At 42.5% G+C, this 22,045-nt stretch overlaps 1 protein-coding gene across 2 annotated transcripts in view; it reads left to right on the top strand.

Annotated features, from left to right (window-relative positions):
* The window catches only part of CHST15 (carbohydrate sulfotransferase 15), a 43,918-nt gene extending 22,225 nt beyond the window's left edge, over nucleotides 1-21,693 (top strand). Inside the window, exons 2-9 of one of the 2 annotated variants that reach the window (XM_014257685.2) lie at nucleotides 1,855-2,007; nucleotides 2,746-3,813; nucleotides 4,546-4,885; nucleotides 8,567-8,713; nucleotides 13,152-13,308; nucleotides 17,168-17,324; nucleotides 19,762-19,909; nucleotides 21,053-21,693. In XM_014257685.2, coding sequence (XP_014113160.1) covers nucleotides 3,271-3,813; nucleotides 4,546-4,885; nucleotides 8,567-8,713; nucleotides 13,152-13,308; nucleotides 17,168-17,324; nucleotides 19,762-19,909; nucleotides 21,053-21,243 — 1,683 coding nt within the window. In that variant the 5' untranslated portion in view covers nucleotides 1,855-2,007; nucleotides 2,746-3,270 and the 3' untranslated portion in view covers nucleotides 21,244-21,693. The remainder of the gene's footprint in view (nucleotides 1-1,854; nucleotides 2,008-2,745; nucleotides 3,814-4,545; nucleotides 4,886-8,566; nucleotides 8,714-13,151; nucleotides 13,309-17,167; nucleotides 17,325-19,761; nucleotides 19,910-21,052) is intronic. The other variant, XM_005528828.3, reaches the window with a different exon arrangement.
* The last annotated feature ends 352 nt before the right edge of the window (nucleotides 21,694-22,045 follow it).

Raw genomic sequence — 22,045 nt, 5'->3', positions numbered from 1 at the left:
TGTTGGATGGCAGGAACAAAAACAAGGCACTGTAGATGTCTTGATTTCATGGGGTGAATGAGGGAAATGAGGGGTAAAATCTTAGGGAATGAACTTCTATCAAAAACTTCTTGGGAAAGAGAAGGGAGTGGCACTATGGAATTATATCCTTTTAGATGTTTCTTGGATTTTTTTTATTTTTTTATTTCATGAAGGTCACAGTGGGAAATCATGTAAAATGGCATGTTGGCAACTAGCAGTTATTTAAAAAAACTAATGAGATCAATGTCTCTATTCTATTAGCTGAGTGATCTGTCATTGTCCTGTGATAGGTCATCAAACTGATCATCTAATTAAGCAGCCTGATGCAGTGCTTGTGCATGAGCTGGCAGAGTTATGGTTGCTGGTGGAACTTTAAATTTCCCCTCATGGCTGGTGTGATTAATATCTCAGTTTTACTGTAGCCTAAACATATTCCTATTTTTTTCCCTTCTATCAGCTTCCTGATAAACCATTTTCTTCACCTGTCAAAAATGTAGTTAATGTGGTATTTCCTTGGCTCTGTAATATTTGTAGCAGATTTTCATGGGAAGTGTCTGCATCTGGGAAGGGTTCAATAAATTCCAGTCCATTTTTTAACACACAAATGGACATAGGATAGGACAGAGAAGTTTATGTGGTTTTTCTAAGGTCCTGTGGTCTGTATTCATTAAGGTATTTTTGATTGCTCTTTTTACAGATTTGAGAATTGATGTCAAATACACAAACCCGGAATTGATCCCATCAGGATATCTCAGATAAATCTGTTCAGTCAGTGTCACTGAGCAGTTTGGTTTTTTTTCTCCACTGAGCTGGATTTTTTCTTCCTTTTAAATAGCCAGTGCATGGAACTGGTTTATGAAAATAAACAGTGAGGAGCTGGAGAGCAGAGGGCTGGGAGGGAACTGAGGTGGATGGCAAAGAGGAGGAGCTCAGGGTAGAAGGATCGCATAAAAACAAATGTGTAGAACATGATAAATGTAATTGAAGAGATGCTCTAGGGTGGGTTTTGGTTAGCAGATCTTTTCTAGGTGCTGCTTTAACCTGTGGCCTCTTCTTCGTTCTTCTTTTCTGAGAGGGGCTTTTTTCACCTTCCTTTTTTGTCTTTTGTGATGAAGGCCCTCATCTCCATCCTCTCTTTTTTACAGTTTTTGTTTGTTTGTTTGTTTGTTTGTTTGTTTGTTTTGATCTATCTCTGTGTTCATGACTTCCCCTATTGGGAGGATGCTGCCTGAAATGCCCTGACACTGCCTCTGTCTCTGGCCCCCTTTCCTTCCTCTTTGAAAATGTTTGCTCAGGGTCTTATTTCTGCCTGAAATACTTACTTGGGAAGTGGAAACTTCTCACTTCTTGCCAGGATTCCCTTTCTTGTCCTCCTTCTCATCACCACTGGTGGTGTTTGGACAACCATCAAGGTCTTTCCAACCTTGGCTCCTTTCCACAGCTCCTCTTTTTCTTTTGGATATTTACTGGGGGGATATTTTATGCATAAGAAAGCATAAACTTTCTAGGTTTAAAATGGCCCATATGAATCTGGTTTAAAATCTCTAGTTGTTTAAACTTCTGTCAAAATCATCACAGCTTTGCTCCTTTGGAGAAGTTTTTAAGACTGGTCTCTTTGAGAAGTCTTGCACTGATTTCTTTCCCTTTGGTTTAAATATAGTCAATAATGATTATGCTGCAATTTCTGTCTGCCTCATCTTGGCTTAGAGAATAAACTCATTAAGGAATTGAACTTTTTTGGGGGGAAGGAAAGTATTTTGCAAATACTTTTGTTCAATATTTATCTAATTATTCTTGAGTCCCTGAGATACAGCCTACTTGCTCTGATTGCAGAAATCCTCCAATATGTGACAGCGTTCAGTGGGAGAAACGTCAGAGTAGAAATAATTTTTACAAAAGCACTTTGTCTTGTACAAAAATGCAGCCAGAAGGATGATGATAAATGTGGGATCTGAAGTGACTGCTCCATTTCATCGGGACACTTTGGTAAGAATGAACCAGGAGTTATTATCTAGAATTATAGCAGTGTTGCTTAAGCATTAAAAATAGGTGTTGATAGAGCTAAAGGCAAAATAGTAAAATTGTGGGACTCATAATAGTAATGATTATACTTCTCTGATTTGGTGAATAATAAGAGGACCCATCATTTGGTCCAGAAACCTGAGATCCTGTCATTAGCTTTTCCCTTGTGTCTGTTTTTTCATCCCTTCACTTTGCTGAATGTTTTACTTGTGGCTTTTGATTTTTATTTTTTTTTTTGGTTTGGCTTTTTATCTATGTTTGAAAGCAGACTGTTACTTTATCCCTCAAACAGGGTCCTACCCCATTTCAGGACTGTTAATTTAAGGTCTCCAGGAGCAGATAGAGTGTAATTATTTAAACCTGTGTCACTGGATACTGTCCAGAAATGCTCCCAATATTTCAAGAGCAGATTAAGATCTGTTGGGTGGGTTAGTGAGTCGTGTAGCATTACCTGTGCTAGCAACCAGTCCTTGATGTGAGCAGATGGGTGATGGAAAATCAGGGGCAGCTCATTGTGAACCTGGAGCCAAGTGTTTCCTGGGTTTAATATCCTGAGTGCTGTAATTAACAGACTTGGCAAACGGAGGGCATCTTTCAAATAGAAATCTGAAATGACTTGTGGTAGGCTGTGCTCTGCCATGGCTGTGGATGGTGTGGATGTGATGTCTGGGGGTATATAAATATCTGGGTTTGTTTCTCTAGGTTGGACAATGCCTCTCTTTGGAGCCACCTCTGGGAGGATGAAGCTTCCAGCAGCAGCAGTGCAGTTTGGAACTTGCTCGTTTTAAGAAAACCTGGAAATTTCTACCCATATTTGCCTATTCCAGCATAAAGCAGAGGACAATGAGTTATTTTTATTTTTTGCATATTTTCACACTACGCAACAATTTTTCTTCCTTCTCATTTTGTTCAATGGGAAAAACTTGAGCCAGTTTTGTAGCTGATCCTTACTTCGCCACATTCCTCTTACTGAGCCAAATTCTTGGGAACCACATCCAGAGTACATCTATTTTTGTGTGTTGGTGGTGGTTGGGCCTTCTTTTTCTTTCTGTGACACATGTCACACTTTTTATTCTGTTTTGAACCTGCCCTTTTGCATTGCTGAGTAGTTGTAGAACCACTCCAGGAACGAAATCATTTCAGACTTGCAGAAGATGACTCATCTGCTTCAGAAACATTTTTATGGCTGCACTCGGCTCATTAATGTAGGAGTTTAACAGTAGTAATATGAGGTATTGCATTAATTGCTGCATACATTTATTACCAAATGACTTGCACAGACAGTGTTTCAGATGCCGTGGACCTGATCACAATAACCAGAAGTGTCCTGTGTGCAGAGGAGAAAACAAAATCCCTTTGTACACCGACAGGAAGCAGATGAAGTGGCTCGCTGTTCTGGAAGTGAGGACTGATCACTGTGAGAGCTGGAATGGGTTTTTCTGCCTGAGGAAGGGGAAGCTCTGCAGTTTGATGTTTGGGTTGATCATAATGACTCTGGTGATGGTATCCTACATGCTGACTGGAGCCAAGCATGGCCTGTTGCTGATCCCATCTCCCTTCCATTACGGAGCTTTTGCTAGCAATCCCAGCTTAATGGACAATGAAAGCCTTAGTGACATGAAAGACTATTACCAGCCTTCAAAAATGAATATTTCATATGTAAAGGATTATCCAAGCATTAAATTAATTATTGACACCATTACTTCAAAGATAGAGTTTATAACAAGGCAGCGCCCTGATTTAGAAGAGCTGAGGAAGCAAGAGCCACATGTAAGTACGAACTGAGCCTTAAACTGCTTTTTACATCCTTATTTCAAGGCTTTTTGGATCAATCTTTTGCCCAGATATAAAAAGTGCAACTGCTTGGATATTCACGTGGTGATTTACACCATCTAGAGTCTCCTGATCCACAGCAGCTGAGAGGTTGATATTGTAGGTCACATCCCTCTGAGTCACGGGCAGGATGGATGGATGGGTTCTATAAATGGTCTTGACACCTGAAGCAAAAAATCAGGCAGTCTTCTGATAGCTGTACAACACCACTGAACTTTTACCTTCTCTCGTGCAAAATCATTGTGACTTAGATTTACCTGTCACCTGAAATGCTAAAAAAGAAAAGAGCCTTTCTAATAACTGCTTGCCAGGGTGCCTTCCTGAAAATCATTGCAAACCTTGTACTTCAGAGGTAAAAACTGGAAGGTAATTTGATTAGAGTATTAAGTGTTTGACTTCAAAAATCAGTTCCTGGGGTTGCAGAGGGGCTGGGGGGATTATTGAGGCCCTTTCTGGCCTTAAAAATAGAAGGATTTCTAAAAACTCCTCTCCCAGTCCATTGGGTGGCACAGGATTTGGTCCTGGTGCCATCAGAAGCGATAAATGGGGTCAGCTTTGTGGGTAGAAATATGCAGGCAGTGTTTCTGTCCTCTCACCGTGCTAAGTAAGGAAAGTACGGCTGTTGATTTCTCGCTGCCATGACTGAAATTGTCGTTCTTTATGTTGCAGATGTTTTCGGTAATTCCTAACAAATTCCTTCCAAATAGCAAGAACCCCTGTTGGTACGAGGAGTACCGAGGGAACACCACCACGGACCCTTACGCCACCAACTCCTACGCGCTGTACTCCAAGCGCTTTCGGATCATTTTCGATTACCTCAGGAAGGTATTTTGGAACCACCTGTACCACTACAAGGACAAACACTACCGCCTGCGCTGCCTCCCGCACTTCTACATCATCGGGCAGCCCAAGTGCGGCACCACGGACCTGTACGACCGCCTCAGGCTGCACCCCGACGTCCGCTTCTCCGCCATCAAGGAGCCCCACTGGTGGACCAGGAAACGCTTTGGTGAGTGAAAACGCCCTTTGCCATCCAGGCAAGGTGTCTCTCTCAAATTTTTTTAAGTATGTGGGGTGAAGTGTATAGATTTTCTCTGTGTTGGCTTGCCTAGAAACCGCTGGAGTTGGTGGTTTTGAGAAATCCAGGTGGTGGATGCTCAGCCTGCTTTTGTTTTGGGTTGAACCTCTTGAGAAAATGCACATTTCATTTGGTTTATTTGCAGCAGTTTGGAAAATCTAAGGAGAAACAAAAACAGTGGATAAAACTGACCTTATGAATTTATAAAGGCAAGAAGAGAAACTGTTAGGTTGTCATGGGGGAGTTGAAGAGCAGCAGTGATAGCTTTGTACTGCAAAATTCTGTAAAGCCTTTCTTACATCAATAAATTATGGGTCACTATTTAAAATTTCAGTCCTCATGCTTCAATAAATACAGCTGTGGCAGGAGCTTCATTAGTGCCACAGCTCTGACCAGCACTGATCAGCAGAGATGCTCTGCATGAGGAATCTCTCTCACACTGAGGGCCCTGCACATATTTTTGCTGCTTTTCCTGGATGATATCAGTATTTCCAGCTCTGAAGGCAGAGTTGAATAGCTGGGGTCGTGGCCAGCTGGAGCAAAAGGCATCCACCCCTCATGATTTCACCTCCAAAGGGCGTCTCGGGGCAGTGGGGCTGAGCACAGGATTTCATCCATCTGAAGTGTTTTTCTCCTTCTTGCCTCTCTCTGGATGCTGAGGAAGATCAGTCTTGTGCTTGGATATTAGATGAGCTGCAGAAGACACAATTTAATTTCCTACCTGCTCCCCTCTACATGTGGGTGAATGTTTTGCCTTCTGTATTCCACCCAGGCATTGGATTTTCCTCTTCTTGGATCTGGCTAAGTGCTGACATGCCCTCACTTTCTATGACTTTGGTATCAAAGATCAAAGTCTTTTCAGTGATTTTACTGTTTCCAAGAGGAAGATTCTTCTTATTTTAGCAACATCTTAATTTCTGTTTCTCATTTGCTGTTGCTTTATGGCAGACACCGACTTTGGAACAGGAAAACTGGCACTGGAGGGTAGATGAGGACTTTGATCACTACTTTCTTTTGGTGCTTTTCTAAGCTTCCTTGGAATGGGAAAAATAGTGAATTTCTGTGGCTAAAGGCAAGAAAGGACACTTTCAGAGGCATTGGGACACCAGCAGTGCTGCTTCTGTTCTTTATTTCGAGATCATACCTCAAATTCTTTATTTCTCCTACATGTGGCCTTGTCATTTCCATCTTGTTTCCCTGTGCCCTGGACCCCAGAAGAATCTTTGAGCCCCTGCAGAACAAAACAGGGTTTTGCTCCTTGCTATCTTGGTGAGGAGGTCTCAGCCACAGAGGTGGGATTTCATGATTCTGCTGTTAAATTTTCCATTTTCTTCCTTTGCAAATGCCGTAAGAAAGTTGCCAGTATAAATACTTCGGGCATTTTCTGAAGACTTTTTTGGAAACTAGGATGTAAAGGAAAGTGATGAAAATACAGCTTTGCTTTTGAGATAACTCATCCTGTTTGAGAAACACTGGGGGCACCAGTGTGAGTTGAGGAGTGAAACCAAGTCAAACGAAGAGAAGCATCGTGGTGCTCCTTGAAGACCCAAGAGAAGGGACTTGTTCATCACAGTCAGCAGCTGACTAAAGACAAAATCTGGGAATTATAAAATAGTTTGGGTTGGAAGGGACCTTTAAGTTTATCCAGTTCCACCCCCTGCCATGGCCAGGGACACCTCCCATTATCCCAGGTTGCTCCAAGCCCCGTCCAACCTGGCCTTGGGCACTTCCAGGCATCCAGGGTCAGCCACAGCTTTTTCTCATGTTCAGATAAAGTGATGAAAACAAGGGACTGTCAGCAAAATCTGTGGAGGATTTTGTGTTCCATGGTAATGCTGGCAGGAAAGGCTGAACCCAACTGATACCTTAAACTGTTTTACAGCAAATAGTTCCCTCCACCTACATTAACCTCAACATAAATGTTTGGAATTAATTTTGGAGGAGGTATTGAACCCAACCTCACTTCAGCAAGGCTGAGCTCACTAAAGCTCTGAACCTGACCTACCAAACAGGAAGAAGAATGTAAAAAATCAGGCTGGAGTGCATCTATCTTGAGAACAAGGGTGAATTCCAATCTTTGTGCTGGCATTCACAAACCCTCCACTTGCAGAGTCTTGTGGTCAGCCACTGGGGACAAAGTGCTGATCCATGAAGAGAACATTCTCTGCATAATTCAGGTTTTTTGAAGTTGTTTGTAAAGCTGGAGAATGAGGAAACATTGCAGAGCTCGTGGTCTCATGGGAGAGGGATCTGTAGGGATGACCTCCTGATCATCTCAGCTGTTTGCCTCTGAGAATTAAAGATCAAGTTTATTCCTGGTGGCTCAGTCCTTTAATTCTGCCCTAAAAGTACATTAATGGTTACTGTTTAAGAATGAAAAAAAGAGAAACAGAGAATATGACAAACACACAAGTGAAACTGAGACAGCCAGCGAGTGGCTGTGACTCCTTGCTATTGTGATTAATAGCTCCTGGCTATTAACTTGGTTTGGTTTCTAACACTTGAGCTGGACAAGAAAGTCTCTTTGTTCAATGGCATCCTCTGATTCAGTGGATTTTTATGAGACTGACTAATTTCAGCTGAAGTTAAACAGCCCTCTGGGGAGGCCCCATTTTGCAAATCACTCCTTTCCCCTTCTGCTGGGATGGTTGATGCTCCACAGGACTTTGTCTCAGCTTGACTGTCTCTTTCTCCTGGCTTCTTGCCACTGTTTCTGTTCCCAGGAGTGGGGTGGCAACAAACCAAGGCTGTCTGTAGCACCATGCTTGCACTTTTTTCCCCCCTCAAAACAAGTCAAAATACGCTGTTGAACTTTCTTCTACCCTCATTAAATCCCACTTTCCTAAAGGGGAAAATCAGAGGCAATGGACAAAAGAACTCCCTTGCTGAGCTTTCCTCTCACATAATTGATAATTATTGGCCTTGTGGGAACAAGAAAGGGAGAGCTGAGACGTCCTGTGCGGGGAGCATGTACAGCAAATGGAGAAGTGAGACTAGATTTGGAAACAGGAGTGGGAAAAGGAGTATAAAAACCACAAGATGAAGCTCAAGATGCTGAGAAACGCAGGGGGAAGGTGATACTGAACTCACCCTGGAGTGTAGGGAAGGAGAGGAGAAAAACAAGATACTACCGTGGAGCTTTATTTGCATACCTGTGAAAGGAAAAAAGCCATGAATGATTTCCCAGTGTGTGTTGATTTGCATATTTGGCATCAGAGCCTTTGCTCAATCTCAAAACAGTAAATCTAGTGGGAGTCCAATATTACTGCAGTTTACATGGGTGCAAATGGAAGTAGAATCTTATCTTCTATATTCCTTCCAAAAGCTAAATTTAGAAGAAGATAAATCCGAGCTCATTCATGCAGGGACTACAAAACAGAGAGCTTAAAATAATTCCTATCCCTGCGAATTTATGGCGTAATCATTCAGTAGCTCAGATTCATTATTCAGTTCATTTTTGGCACTTTTATCTGAGGGTTGCACTTGGGCTGATCTGGTGCTGATGTTGGCTGGCTCGGAGCCAACCACCTCAGTTTGCACCAGCAGTTAGTCTTGCCCTGTTGTTGTTCTAATTGCTGTTTTTAATTCTCTCTTTGTTGCTGTTTTTTTCAGGAATCATCCGGCTGAGGGATGGATTCCACGACCGCTACCCGGTGGAAGATTACCTGGATCTGTTCGACCTGGCAGCACATCAGATCCAGAGCGTGCTGCAGAGCGATGCAGTGAAGGAGCATGGCAAGAGGAACAACATCATCATTGGTAGGGCAAAAACAGCCCCAAAATTCCCTGTAGCTCCCTTTCAGCAGCGCTCAGAGCTGCCCCTGACGTTGCTCTTCTCTGGAGTGCCTGGAAGCTCTTGGCTTTCTTTTCCTTCTTTTCCTTCTTTTCCTTCTTTTCCTTCTTTTCCTTCTTTTCCTTCTTTTCCTTCTTTTCCTTCTTTTCCTTCTTTCTTTGTTAAGAAGCTGTGATTATCTTTAGAAAATTCCTGAGCGAGTGCTGTAGATCTGATGAACATCAGCATTTAATTAATGTGGATTGTTTTTTCCCCCAAGAATGAGAATGACCTTGGTGACTCCTTCAAACAGAGTTTTCACTTTGTTTTCATAGAATCATTTAGGTTGGAAAAGCCCTCTAAGATCATTCCATCCATCCATTCCCCCAGCACTTCTGAGGTCACCACTAACTCATGTCCCCAAGTGCCACATCCACTTCAAGTACAATTCTGAGGGGATTCCTGTAGTGCTGGGATTGTGGTTCCAGTTCCAAATGCTGGAGCAATGTCTGGGATAAATCAGTAACTGGGGTGTTATGACACACACTGGGTGCTGCAGAGATCCTGGAGCTGGTGGGAGATGTGGTAGCAAAAGTTCCCAGTGGATCTTCTTAAGCTCTTACAGAAGAAATTGATATCATTAATTGGTATTAAATGACCTAATTACCACTAGAAATGGTCTAGTAGTGCTGTTTTATTGTACTTGGGGGAAGTCTATGGTGAGCACTGGGCTCTGGGAAGGGATCCCTGGATTGCTTTCCATGACACAGAGGGGTCAATCCACTGGGCCCATCCAGCCTGGTCCATGTGTGCTGCTTTACAGTGCCCATGAGGAACATCACAAACTTCTAAATTCTGCTTTTGCTGCCTGCTAAAACCAGAAAACTGAGGGGATGGGAATTTTACCAGTCACATTTCTGGGAAACCAGGCACATTCCATGCAAAAAGTAATTGTGCAAGTGAAAGTTCCCTGTCAAAAAGAGACTTTTCAAGTAGGCTTGAAGTCACAATTCTACAGAAAACAGAGACAAGATTTTTGTTCCCTGCCCTCAGAATTTTGAAGGTTTATTACCTGGAATTTTCACTTATTTCTGGATGGATGAGGCAGTGATGATGCCTTAGGTTGGTTAAAGCAGAGCCTTGTCTGAGTCACATTTGTTCAGTACTTCCCCAGCCTCCATTTAAGTCCATCACTCACTTTATTCAACATTTGTAACACTGAGCAGCATTTGCAAGATGGGGTTCTTAAAAAATGCTGCCATCAAGGACATCTGCAGATTTTCCTGCTACTTACAATAATATCTCCTGTCCTTTCATGGGTGAAGTGCTTGTACTAATTAAATTCACTAATCTAATTGGCAACGTACATCTTTGATTACCTACCTCCTGTTGCAGCTTTCTGTAGAGTTCACTTTGTGTTTCTTTTTCCTGTGGTCTCATTTCTTGTGTCATTAAGGTTCTGCTGGGTTTTCTTATTAAGTTTACAGGAAAAGCCTTGAATGATTATACTCATTAAGGCAGTCTTTTATGACCTTGGTAAAAAACAAAACAAAGCCATCTAACCCAAAATGAATCTGTATGAATATCAGGTTTGCTCATAATCTCCCTTTTTCTTATTTCAGATGACTGCAAAGAAAAAAAATCAAATTAAACCATAAATATTTCAGTAATTCATCATGTTATATTATTTTGAAAAGTTAGGCTTCTTTGGATATTAAACCTAGCGGGTAATAACTGCATTTTCAAAAAAAATACCCAAAAAACAACCAACATCTGTTTAGAAATGAACCTGAGAGGACAGAGCTGATCCAGCCCGAGGCATTCTGAGCAGGACTTGTTTATGTGGGATCATTAATAAGATAAATTCAGAGGAATGACTTGTGAAAACACAATATGATGTTAATCCATTAATGACTGAATGAGGAGGTTATGCACCATTCTTTAGGCAATTTATTAATTCATTTGATCTTTAAGTCCATAAGAAAAAAAAATAATTCAGTTGAACTGGCAACTGTAATTAAACATAATTAATTGGTGGTGGTTAATTTATTTCATGTTTAATATGGCTTGTTCTCTTTGCAGGTATTAAACCTGTATTATAAAACAAAACCAAACACTGTCAAATTGTCAGGAAAAAATTTATTTGCCTGCTTCAGGAAATGAAAATTATAAAAGTCAGCAGGGACAGAGTGATTATTTTATTTTTTATATATATCATTTTCCCCCCCATTCAGTTTGTGACAGTGATCTTGTAGGAAGATTTACCCAGGTTTTGCTGGGCTGGAGCAGCACCTTGAGCCTTTTAATGCTTTAGCCAGATTTGGTTTTGTGCCTGTGATCTTGGGTTGGACCTGACAGTCTTGGAGGTCTGCTGCAAGCTTTATGAATATGAGATTGTCCCTGACTTGTGTCCTGCCTGCAGATTTCGGGTGGTGGAATTCACAGTTTCTGTGGAATGTGGGCTCTGATGTTAGGAGAATCTGCCCATTTATGTGTAAAGGCAGTGGTTTGGTTTTTTGTGGTTTTGCAGGAGTGCAGGGAGGTGTTTGCAGGTTTGGCCAGGCTGGTTGGGATAAATCCAGCAGAACATCCAAGGTGACCAGGGAACAGAGCAGAGAGCTGTGGAGGATGATCAGATCTACTCCAGAGAGGAACAGGTGGCTCGATGAGCTCATAGACTTTAATCACCTTGGCATGATTGAGGCAAACACTTTTGAGGGAGCAGTTTCAGCCCTGCAGTGCCTGTCAGGGGGATGGAACAGGGACTTCCCAAGGCCACCCCATCCCTGGAGATGTTCTCATCCCTCTCCAGCAAATCCCTGCCCACAGCTGCTCGGACCCTCCGCATTTCCCCACGTCCTGGTGGCTCAGGAGAGGTTTCTGTGGCAGGGCTGTCTCAGCTCCTGGCCTCTGTTTAATCCTTTGTGTTTCTGCCTCACCCAGCGTGGGAGCCGGGCTAATTGAGTTTTAATTGACAAGTCGAAGCCTGCTGGTGATTAGGCAGTGCTTTGGCTAATTAATTTAGAATGGAAGAGCGGAGCTGTTGTGGACACCCAGCTATAGCCAATGGACCTGATCTCCTCCTCTTGAAAAGAGGCAAAATGAATGTGACAGAAGATTAATGTGTTTTCTAACAACTCCCAGACTTTATTAATGAATCACATTATATTCAGCTGAAGTTTGGAGCCAGTACCTTTCTCATGTTGTGTTTTGTCTGTATTTTTAAATCTTTATTGGGCTTTCCCAGCAGAGGAAGGATGAAAAAATAAGGAAATAATGTACAAGTCTATAAGCCTACAACATTATTATTTTTTTAATCTCCTTCCCTTTGATTTGAGAAACCTCATTAGCAAGAATTAGCTTTCATTAGACTGTCAAAGAGTGCATGTCCCCAAAAAGCTTCTGTACATGTTTTATTGAACAGTACTGTGCCACATAAATGCCAGGATTATTTAAAAAGGCAGAGAAGGTTATAAAATTCAAAACAAAATATCAAATTATTTATTTAGCAGCTGAACCATCATATACCTCATGCCAGCAGAGATTTTTACTGAGTATGTTTGTCCCTGTAGCACTGCATTCCCAGTGAGCTTCTTCAGACACCAAAAATACCAGAATCTGGTATTTACCAAAGTGTTCTATTTATTCTATAAACCCTTTATCTATTCATTACTAAAAGACTTGTTCTACATGAATAATTATATAAAAAATAATATTTCAAACCTCAATGACACATCTCAGCTGCTTTTAAAATATTTCTTACATGCTCACTGATTCTCCTGATTATGTTTTCCACACTGTTGATCAGCAGGTGTGGTGATTTCCATGTTTTTCTGTGGGGAATTTTACAGTTTGTTAGCAAGCTGCTGCTCTGAAGTTTGGCCAACCATTAAGGCCAACCTGTGGGTGCTACAAAGAGCATTTCAAGGCTTCAGCAGGGACAAACTCCTGCCTCCTCCAGGCCAGGCTGGATGGAGTTTGGACCTGGCCTAGTGGAAGATGTCCCTGCCCATGGCAGGGATGGGAACAGGATGATCTCTAAGGTCCCTTCCAGCCCAGATCATTCTGTGATCCCATGAATCCTCACTGGAAAATGTGCTAAAACCCTGAGCAGCCCATTCCAGCCCAAATTAAATCTATTTACATGTGCCAGCCACCAGCAGGAAGCAGTGTGGTTATGGAGAACAGTATTTCAGGCGAAATTGCATAAAACCTGCCTTAACCATCCCTGCATTCCCAGAGGCACAGGGCAGTGGGATTGCTGCAGCTCTGGGAGCTTTAACCACAGCAGTCTGCAAGAACTAAGGTGTGCTGAAATTCATGGAGTCAATTTTGATCTGCCTATAGCGCTTTAAAATTCAGCCAATTTCCACTCCAGCATGAAGAATGGAATGAGTTACCAGCAGAGATGCTTTTCATTTCCAGGGGAGGCCAGTGCCTCGACAATGTGGGACAACAACGCTTGGATCTTCTTCTATGACAACAGTACTGAAGGAGAACCTCCCTTCCTAATCCAGGATTTTATCCATGCCTTCCAACCAAATGCCAAACTAATCATCATGCTGAGGGACCCTGTTGAAAGGTGAGCAAGAAAATGTTCTTGTTATAATAATATTTTTAGTTCTCACTCTGTTGGATGCAAGTAAATATTCACGTGGTGTTTGAGAGCTACTTGGTTGTGAGAAGAGGGGTTTTATTCTGTGTATTTTGGCACAGGTAACAGTGATAATGTTTTAAAGAGAAGCAGGTGTGAATGCCATGAGTGCCATGCCTGGAATCCTGAGCTACTCTGAAAAAAAGAATTTATAGGTTTCCAAATGCAATGTAATGCCATTATCTGAGCTAATATCCCTGGTTCTTAGTGAGGCTATTTAGACTAGGAGGGCACTGCATCTTCAGATCTCAGCAGAAGTGGTCCTGGGAAATGTTTCATTTAATTTAAGCAGTGAAATCTATGTTTTCATGGGGTTTGCAGTTCAAACTGATTACTTAATAATGATTGAGAATGATTAAATAGCTCTGGAGTCAGTAAATGATACAATTTTTTAAAAATCTTTAAAGTGCTTGGTGAGACACTCATGTAAAGTTTCACTGGGCATTTGTAGCTTGCACAGCCAAAAGCTACAGGGGGATCATCCTTGATCTCCCCGACTTTGTTTGCAGGCTAAATGGCTATGGAGAGTCAGGAGTGTCCAGCTTTCCACTTGCATTTTGCTTTTTCTCTCCAGATTTCTGGGACATTCCTTCCCACTGTGTCCTCTTTAGCAGGATAATAACGATGAGGGTGATGGGGAGGGTGGAGGGGGTGGAGGCAGAGTCCACAAGGATCAGACTGAGGGGGTGTGAATTCCTTCTCACTGCAGCTCCACAGGGATATTCAGAATACTTGTGGCAGGGTCAGTGCTCAAGGGAAAAGCACCAGAAAAACTCAGGGAAGGAAGGGGGGGCAGGTGATGATGAGGATGGAGATGATGGCAGGGGATGAAGATGATGATGGGGATGCAGATGATGGTGGGGGATGAAGATGATCGTGGGGGATGAAGATGATGATGGGAGATGAAGATGATGATGAGGATGGAGATGATGGTGGGGGATGAAGATGATGATGGGGATGCAGGTGATGGTGGAGATGCAGACGATGATGGGGATGCAGATGATGGTGGGGATGCAGGTGATGATGGGGGATGAAGATGATGATGAGGGATGCAGGTGATGGTGGGGATGCAGACGATGATGAGGATGGAGATGATGATGGGGATGCAGATGATTGTGGGGGATGAAGATGATGATGGGGGATGCAGATGATGGTGGGGGATGAAGATGATGATGGGGATGCAGATGATGGTGGGAGATGAAGATGATGATGAGGGATGCAGGTGATGTTGGGAGTGCAGGTGATGATGAGAATGGAGATGATGGGAATGCGGAGGATGATGAGGATGGAGATAATGGCAGAGGATGAAGATGATGGTGGGGATGCAGATGATGGTGAGGCCCAGGCTCTGGTGGCTCTGGGAGAAGAGCAGACCCGTGGTGTTTGTGCAGGCAGCCCGTACCCACTGCCCAGCAGCTCCAGAGCTTGGGTGGTGCTCCCCAAGGAGCTTCCCTGCTGGCAGGACATGGCTGTGGTGAGAGCAGGGCTGGGAGATGTTTCCCAGCTCCTGTCAGGAAATGCAGCTCTCAGCTCCAGCAGCATCTCCTGACTTCAGGAGTTAACAGATGGTAATTTCATGTGAGAGAGCAGGAGTGGCTTCCTCGTGTAAATTAGTGACAAACTCCCTGATTGCCTTAACCACCCTCAGTAACGGGGCTGTAGCTCTTTGCCACCTTTAGCAGGGGTGACAGAAAAAGTCAGCTTCATCTCCTTTATTGTGTTTATGACAAATTGTTTCCTTTTTGTTTGCAGTTCCTGGCATTCCTGATGGCTCATCTGAGCTGCAGGAGCAAAAGCAGAAGGGACAGGCATCCACTGGTGATGCCAGGCAGTGGGACAGGTTCCTTGGAGCAGCCAGGAGGGCAGGGGCTGGGACAGGCTCTGATCCAACCTGCACAAAGTCTGGGCTATGCCCAGCAGGGAATATTTGAATGACATCTTTCTTTGAGGTGGTTGTTGTCAACTGGTGTCATTATTTCATTGGAATGGACAGAGGTTGAAGGGAAGGACTTCAAGTAGCCAGAACAGCTGAAATTCTAATCAGCAAAGGCAGATGTCCCCAGAATTAAAAACAGATGGGAAAAAAAGAAAAATAGGAAGAAAATCCCAACTGCCCTGCAGAGGGAGAACTTTTCTTCAGGAATGTAGTTTTTCATAAGATGCCAACAAGTCTGGAAAATGATGCATTTCTTTTGATACCAAGCAGTCATATTAAACCTTTTTAATGACACTTCAGCCTGGCCCATGCTGTACCTGATACCTGCTGGCTGATTTTTCCCAGGAAGAAGCCTTTCACAGCTCAGTCCCACCATCCCTGGGACAAGCTGAGTCCTGATACCCACATTTCCTGCAAGCAGGAGGGAGATGCTGTTGTGTGTCTAATTTAGGTGAACTCATCTGGCCTGATCCTTTAACTTTTCCCTTTTTTTTTTTTTTTTTTTTAAATGAACAGAGAGTTTTCATTTGTTTCACATGGGAATTAAAATCCTGTTCTTGCCATGCACTGACATAAATAATGACTGCAGAGGGGCTATTCCTGTGCTTAAGTGCTTTGCTGGATTAAGGCCTAAACTTTCCAAATGAGGTGTTTTTAAGTACCCACGGAAATCTAGGGAAGCTAGAGGATAAATAAAGTAACTGCAATACAAAAGGTTATTGCAGTAATAAGTGAGGCCTAAATAGGTTGGTGTTTTTATTTCTTAAGCACCTGTGGTTTTTTGAAAGAGGCTGAAAAAGATGTAGGATTTCTGGAATTTTGTTGAGAGATGGGTGCTCTGGAGGCATCAAATCTGTGCTGCAAACATGCCTGGGGAAGTGATTTCTCGAGTGATGCAAAATTTTCCTCAAAATCCTGTGGTATTGTTGTGGTTCTGGTCATTCTGAGCCTAATTGTGAATGGAAGTTAAAATATGTTCAGCAAATCTAATATTTATGTCACGCCTGAGCATTTCTTTTGTCTCTTTAAAACTTGTTTATATTGCAAAAGCCTAATCAAGGTTTCAGGAGTTAATGCTAAAATTGACATTTTCCTTGCCTGTAGGTTTTGGGTTGTTTCACCACATCACCCCCAAAGGAATTTGAATATATATTATCTTTTTAAAGTGATTTTAAGTAATTGTAAATCTCGTGCTAAAAGTGTGCAATGAGGGGATAATGCTTTGTAACTTAGAGAAACTAAGTGTTAGTTAAGAAACACATCTTAAAAATAATATATAGAAAAGCAGCAGGTAGAATGCTGTAAATTGGAAGTTTTTGATGGACATAAGATTGGAGGTGAGGCTTCCTGTAAAAGGAATGGGAAATCTGGACTCTTTCTTACTCGTGATCGTAGCTTGGTAATAATATAACAATTACTCTTTCTAACCCACCTAAAGTTTCTAAAATCAGCTTTAATCTTGAGAGACAAGGACTCTGTCCATGGAATATCAGGTGCAGAGGGGCAGCAACATCAGCTGAGACCAGTTCTGTTCACAGAGAACGTGAATTTAAAGTCTAAAACTTTGCCTTCACGAGAAAACATTGGCTCACATTTTTTCTAGGGTCAGGCCTCCAGGGATGTGGACCTTGAAAGTGCAGTTCAGATTCCCCTGAAGAGGGTTTTGCTGTGAGCTGAAACCCATTAAAATGAATGGAAAAAGTGTCACTGGGTGACAGGCTGTGGGTGGGACGCTGTTACACACACATCCCCTTTCCTTGCACTCCTGTAACTTGGAATTGCCAAATTTGTCGTGTAAATAAAGGTTCTTCCGCTCCCTCAGCCCCTCACGGCCACGTTTTCCCCTGGCAGGTTGTACTCTGATTATCTGTACTTCGCCAGCGCCAACAAATCCGCGGAGGATTTCCACGAGAAGGTGGCGGAGTCGCTGCAGCTGTTTGAGGGCTGCGTGCTGGATTTCTCCCTGCGAGCCTGTGTCTACAACAACACCCTCAACAACGCCATGCCCGTGAGTATTTCCAGGCTCTGCTGGCTCCTCGCTGCTTTAACCTGGTGGAAAGGTCATCAAGGCACCAAAATCCCACAAGGAAGTGTTGAGAGATCCGAAATTTCCCCCTCTTTTGCGTGCTTTTACATTCTCTGGTTTGCAGTTAATGTGTTGGCGCAGGGAAAAGTCTATCTTGCAGATATTACAAATATACAAAGTCCAAATCTGACCATTTGTAAAAGTGGAGGAGGTAAATATGTGTATAAACATGTAAAAGATGGTGTGGGGGCCCAGCTGTCTCCTCAGCCTGTTCCCTGGTGAATGCCAACAGGGATATCACAGCCTTCCTATTGTGCAAGTGCACCGAGAGCACATTTAGTGAAGATTACAATTTAATGAGAGAGCTTTTTGCAGATGTCTCCAAAAAAGTAGCTCTGGCAAAGATCCTTGTGGTACCAAATTGCCTCAAAATCAGAATAAATTATGTGTTCTTTTGTAAGAAAAGGCTACAAATAATGAGATACAATCTTTTTCTTTTTCTTTTTTTTTCTTTCTTTTTTTTTTTTTTTGTTTTTTTTAATTGTGCATGCCAGAAAATTATACAAGAAAACACAGAAACTGCTGGCAGGGGAATGGATAAGTATTACAGGCTTAAGATTCCAAAATTCACAATTTTAGCATAGAACTGACTTAAGATTTTGCTGGAGGGCAGAGAATAATACGGAAGAGATTGACTTGAAGTATCACATCTGGCCAGTTTGCTGTTCAATCCTCTTTTATTTGCTCGGGTTGTGAAGGATTCGGAGGGAATAGTTCCCTCCTTTGCCTCTGGATTGAAGTTATTGCCTCTTCCACTGGATAAAATAACAGAACTAGAGTGTATTCCATGGGCTGGAGCCCCACAGCAGCAGAGCAAACGGGACACTGCTCTCACTTAGCAGGCAGGCTGGAGCTGCTCATCCCTCGCTGCAGCCCCCAGGACTTCCTCACACACCAGTTGCTGCTGTGCAGCGTCACAGAATTTTCCAGCCATCTGCTTGTACAAATGTATTCCTTCCAGTGTGGCAGAGAAAGGCGGAGAGAGAGCCAGAAGGAAAGATTTTCCTCTTCTGTTCATCCTCAGGGTGCAGAACCCATCTCCATTCGCTGTCTCCAGCAGCCCTCTTGAAGAAGATGCTTTTGGAAAGGAGCAGAGGAGGCCTCTCTCCTGCCACAGAGCCACAAGCAGGTGTTTTAATAAAACCCACGTGCCAACTGTGCTCCTCAGTGGCCTTTTTTAGCTTCTTCTTCAGCCAAGTTGCTAAATCTGTTGTGTTTGTGGTTTGCTGTGTGTTGAAAAGGTGAGGATTGGTGTCCCTGGTGAGCTCATTAGGTTGCTAATTCTGTGGCTATGCCAGGAAAAAAAGGGGTTTGCTGTTTGTTAATGTGTTTCTGGAACCAGAGGGGTGTCCTAGGTGGCTGCTGAAGGATGCTAAGGGGGAAGAAAGGGGTGGTTTGGCACCTGGAATCAATGGAAAGAACATGACCCAGAGAATGGCACAGTGACCAGGGTGATCCCAATTTTGGCCTGCCAGCACCTGAAGGAGTGTACAAGGGAGACAGAGAAAGTATTTACAAGAGCTTGGAGTAAGAAAAGAAATATTAAACCACAAATTTGCCCCAGTGCTGAGTGGAGTGAGGCACTGACTGAGGGCTGGGGTGCTGCCCCACCAGAATTATCCCATCTTAGCCTGGTGTCTTAACCAAATAAGATTTCTGGTGTAGCACATCTATAAAGAAATCTGCTAAATATGGAGACTTATAAGCAGCCAAAGACGTACATCAGAATCACACAGGAGGATAATAATTCAGCAATAATTGAAAAAATGGCTTTTTTTAGAGGAATTTAGGCAGCAGTGGAGGTCATGGGGCAGTGTCAGAAGTGAAAGGGGCTGTTGTCTGACTTCATGGACCCTGGTAATGCGAGCTGAAGATGTTAAGTCTCTTTTATGAAAGATGCTTAAGACTTGGGATTTGTGTTCCTCTCCTCTGAGCCTGAAAGAATTTAGAAAAATATTTATAAGCACAGTTGGAAGCTGGACTTTTTAAGAACACCAAGGCTACTCTTTTTATGTTTCAACTTGTTATGTAAAATTGGGGAGGGAAGAAAAACAGAGATAAAGGCAGGAGAATCTGCCTTTCCCCCTCTCTGGTCTGACACAGTGTGGCTCTGGGTACTCAGACAAGGCACCATCAACACTGCTGCAGCTGAGGTCTCAACCTAATTATTGCAATCAGAGGATGCAGCAAAATGCACCCAAATCTAACACCTGACAGTGAGGCAGAATATTTTCTTTTTTGTCAGTCCTTAAAAGCACATTTTGGGGATTTTTTTTCCCAGATGACAGGTGAGTGTTTTTTTTTTTACAGCCAGAAGTGTTGTAGGGTGAACTAATTTGGGGTTTTTTTGTACTTACAGGTGAGGTTACAGGTAGGGCTCTATGTTGTCTATCTCCTGGACTGGCTGACAGTTTTTAACAAAGATCAGATCCTTGTTCTTCGCCTGGAGGACCATGCATCAAACATGAGGTACACCATGCACATGGTGTTCCAGTTCCTGGATCTGGGTAGGTGCTTGCTGGCTGCTTTAAGTGTGCAAAATCATTATTATCCTCCTTCTTTTAGGTTGGGTTTGCTTTTAATAATAAGAGAGAAAAAGCAAAGCAGAGGAATCTGGCTTGAAGGATGCATTAATCTCATTGCCTGGAGTCAAGCAAAATTAAATTCTCAAATGCCTGGTGTTAGAAGATCTTAGTGAGTATATAAAGGAAAAAAAAAAAATCCAGACCATTCAGAATGCAGGGATTTATCTTCCCATACAGAAGCCAGCCCTACTTCTGCAGGCACTCAGGGCTTGTTTGCCACTGAGGTGCAAAGTTATGCCCCACAGCTGTAACAAACTGAAGTGCTACCAGCCCAGAACCTAAATCTGATGAAAGGTTGTGTTTGTAGCCGAGGAGAAGGGGGAAATTGTGTTTTTGCTGTGTTGATTGAGACATCTGTTGCTAATCCTCGGAGAAACGCCGGCAGACAAAACGTTGCCCAGTGTTGATTTGACAGTAGCAAGAGAAAGAAAATGTGGCTGAAAAATTGTCTGTCTGGTCCAAAGATTGGTCTAGATGATGAGAAAGCTTGGATGTAGCAGGCTGAACAGATGAAAAGCTTGGCATCTGCTTCCTGAATATGGTTTGTGCTGGAGAACTCCGTGGGTTTTTATCTTGCCGATGCACATTTATTCCCAAAGTGGGGGCATCACTACACCTGTGTCCACTTTGGTCCCACTGCCAGCCTCCAAAAGAAACAAAACTGAGTGCTGGGTGGAGATTGCAGAGTTTCTGTCGGGTATGAGTCAACTCACACCATGAAATGAAATCGCAGCATAAAATACCTGCAGCTCCAGAACGGATGGGAAGTTGTCTTCAATCATAGGGTTTTTATCTGAGAACAGGTATTTTCCTCCAAGAGTGATTTATGCTGCTTTTTATAGAGATGATTAATTAATGGGAGAGGAACATGTATTATTTCCATATTTACCAGTAGTGATTAATTTTACTGATCTACACCTGTATTCAATATTCTGAAACGTGGTGGCTGCTAACAAAAATTACATTTTTCTCCCCCTGGCAAACCTTCTGATTTAGTCATTAGATTTCTTAGGATGGACATTTTGGGGGGAAATATTTGAAGATAATATTCTCTTTTTTCCACAGGACCTCTGAGTGAGAAGCAAGAAGCTCTGATTACCAAGAGTCCTGCATCAAACACCCGAAGACCTGAAGACAGAAGCCTGGGCCCCATGCTGCCAACCACCAAGGCAATTTTAAGAGATTTCTACAGGCCTTTTAATACAAAACTGGCACAAGTTCTTTTTGATGATGCTTTTTTATGGAAGAGGACATAATGTGTAAATTTCTTGCCACGACTACAGTGCTTAAAGGAGTTTTTATTTTTTTAAATTCTATTTTTGTGCGTGGATATTTTACATTATTTTCCCATTCCAAAGAGCAGCCGATGGATGAGCTGAGAGTCTCACCTTCAGCCAGCACATGTCTCAACAGCTCTACCACTTTTTCCTTGGGAGAATGGAAAGCATCTTGCTTTAATCAGTTTATTGCAACTTCTTTCACCCCAGAAAAAGAGTGGACAAGCATCAGGACAATGATGTCTTACACTCTTCCACGGGGGTGTTGAAGTGTAACCTTCTCTGAGATGCTGCAACACAGAGCCAGCATCAGTTTCCTACAATTACACTTATAATCTCTCATTTTCAATATATGTTATTCACTTTTTTTTTTTCCAAGCAATCAATGTCATTTAGTCATTAAAATTTTTAATTGAATTCAACCTAAAATTCTGTTTCTTTTTGTCAGCCTGTTTACAAATGGTCTTCACTAACATGAGTTAGTGTGTTTGCTTCATTCTGAAGGAAAGATAAAGTTCATTCACATAAATTTCCAAGTCTCATTTATGTCTTCAAGATAAATGGACTTTCCTAGCCACAGTTCTTAAAATAGAAAATTTTATAATTGGGGCATGAATGGATGGCTGAAACCTAAACAGGCCAATTTGGTGTTTAGCATAACAAATTCATTGCCTCCCATATTTTGTTCATGTAAGTATGAATATGTATAATTTATTCATATCACTCACATATTTTCCCAGGAAACCACTTCTATCAAAAAATTCTTGGCCATGGAGAGCTT

Source organism: Pseudopodoces humilis, chromosome 9, assembly GCF_049639895.1.
Source record: "Pseudopodoces humilis isolate 2021_Gansu_Grassland_sample_001 chromosome 9, ASM4963989v1, whole genome shotgun sequence".
Lineage (NCBI taxonomy): Eukaryota > Metazoa > Chordata > Aves > Passeriformes > Paridae > Pseudopodoces > Pseudopodoces humilis.
Note: the sequence above shows the minus strand (reverse complement) of the source record. Positions and strands in the feature narration are given on the sequence as shown.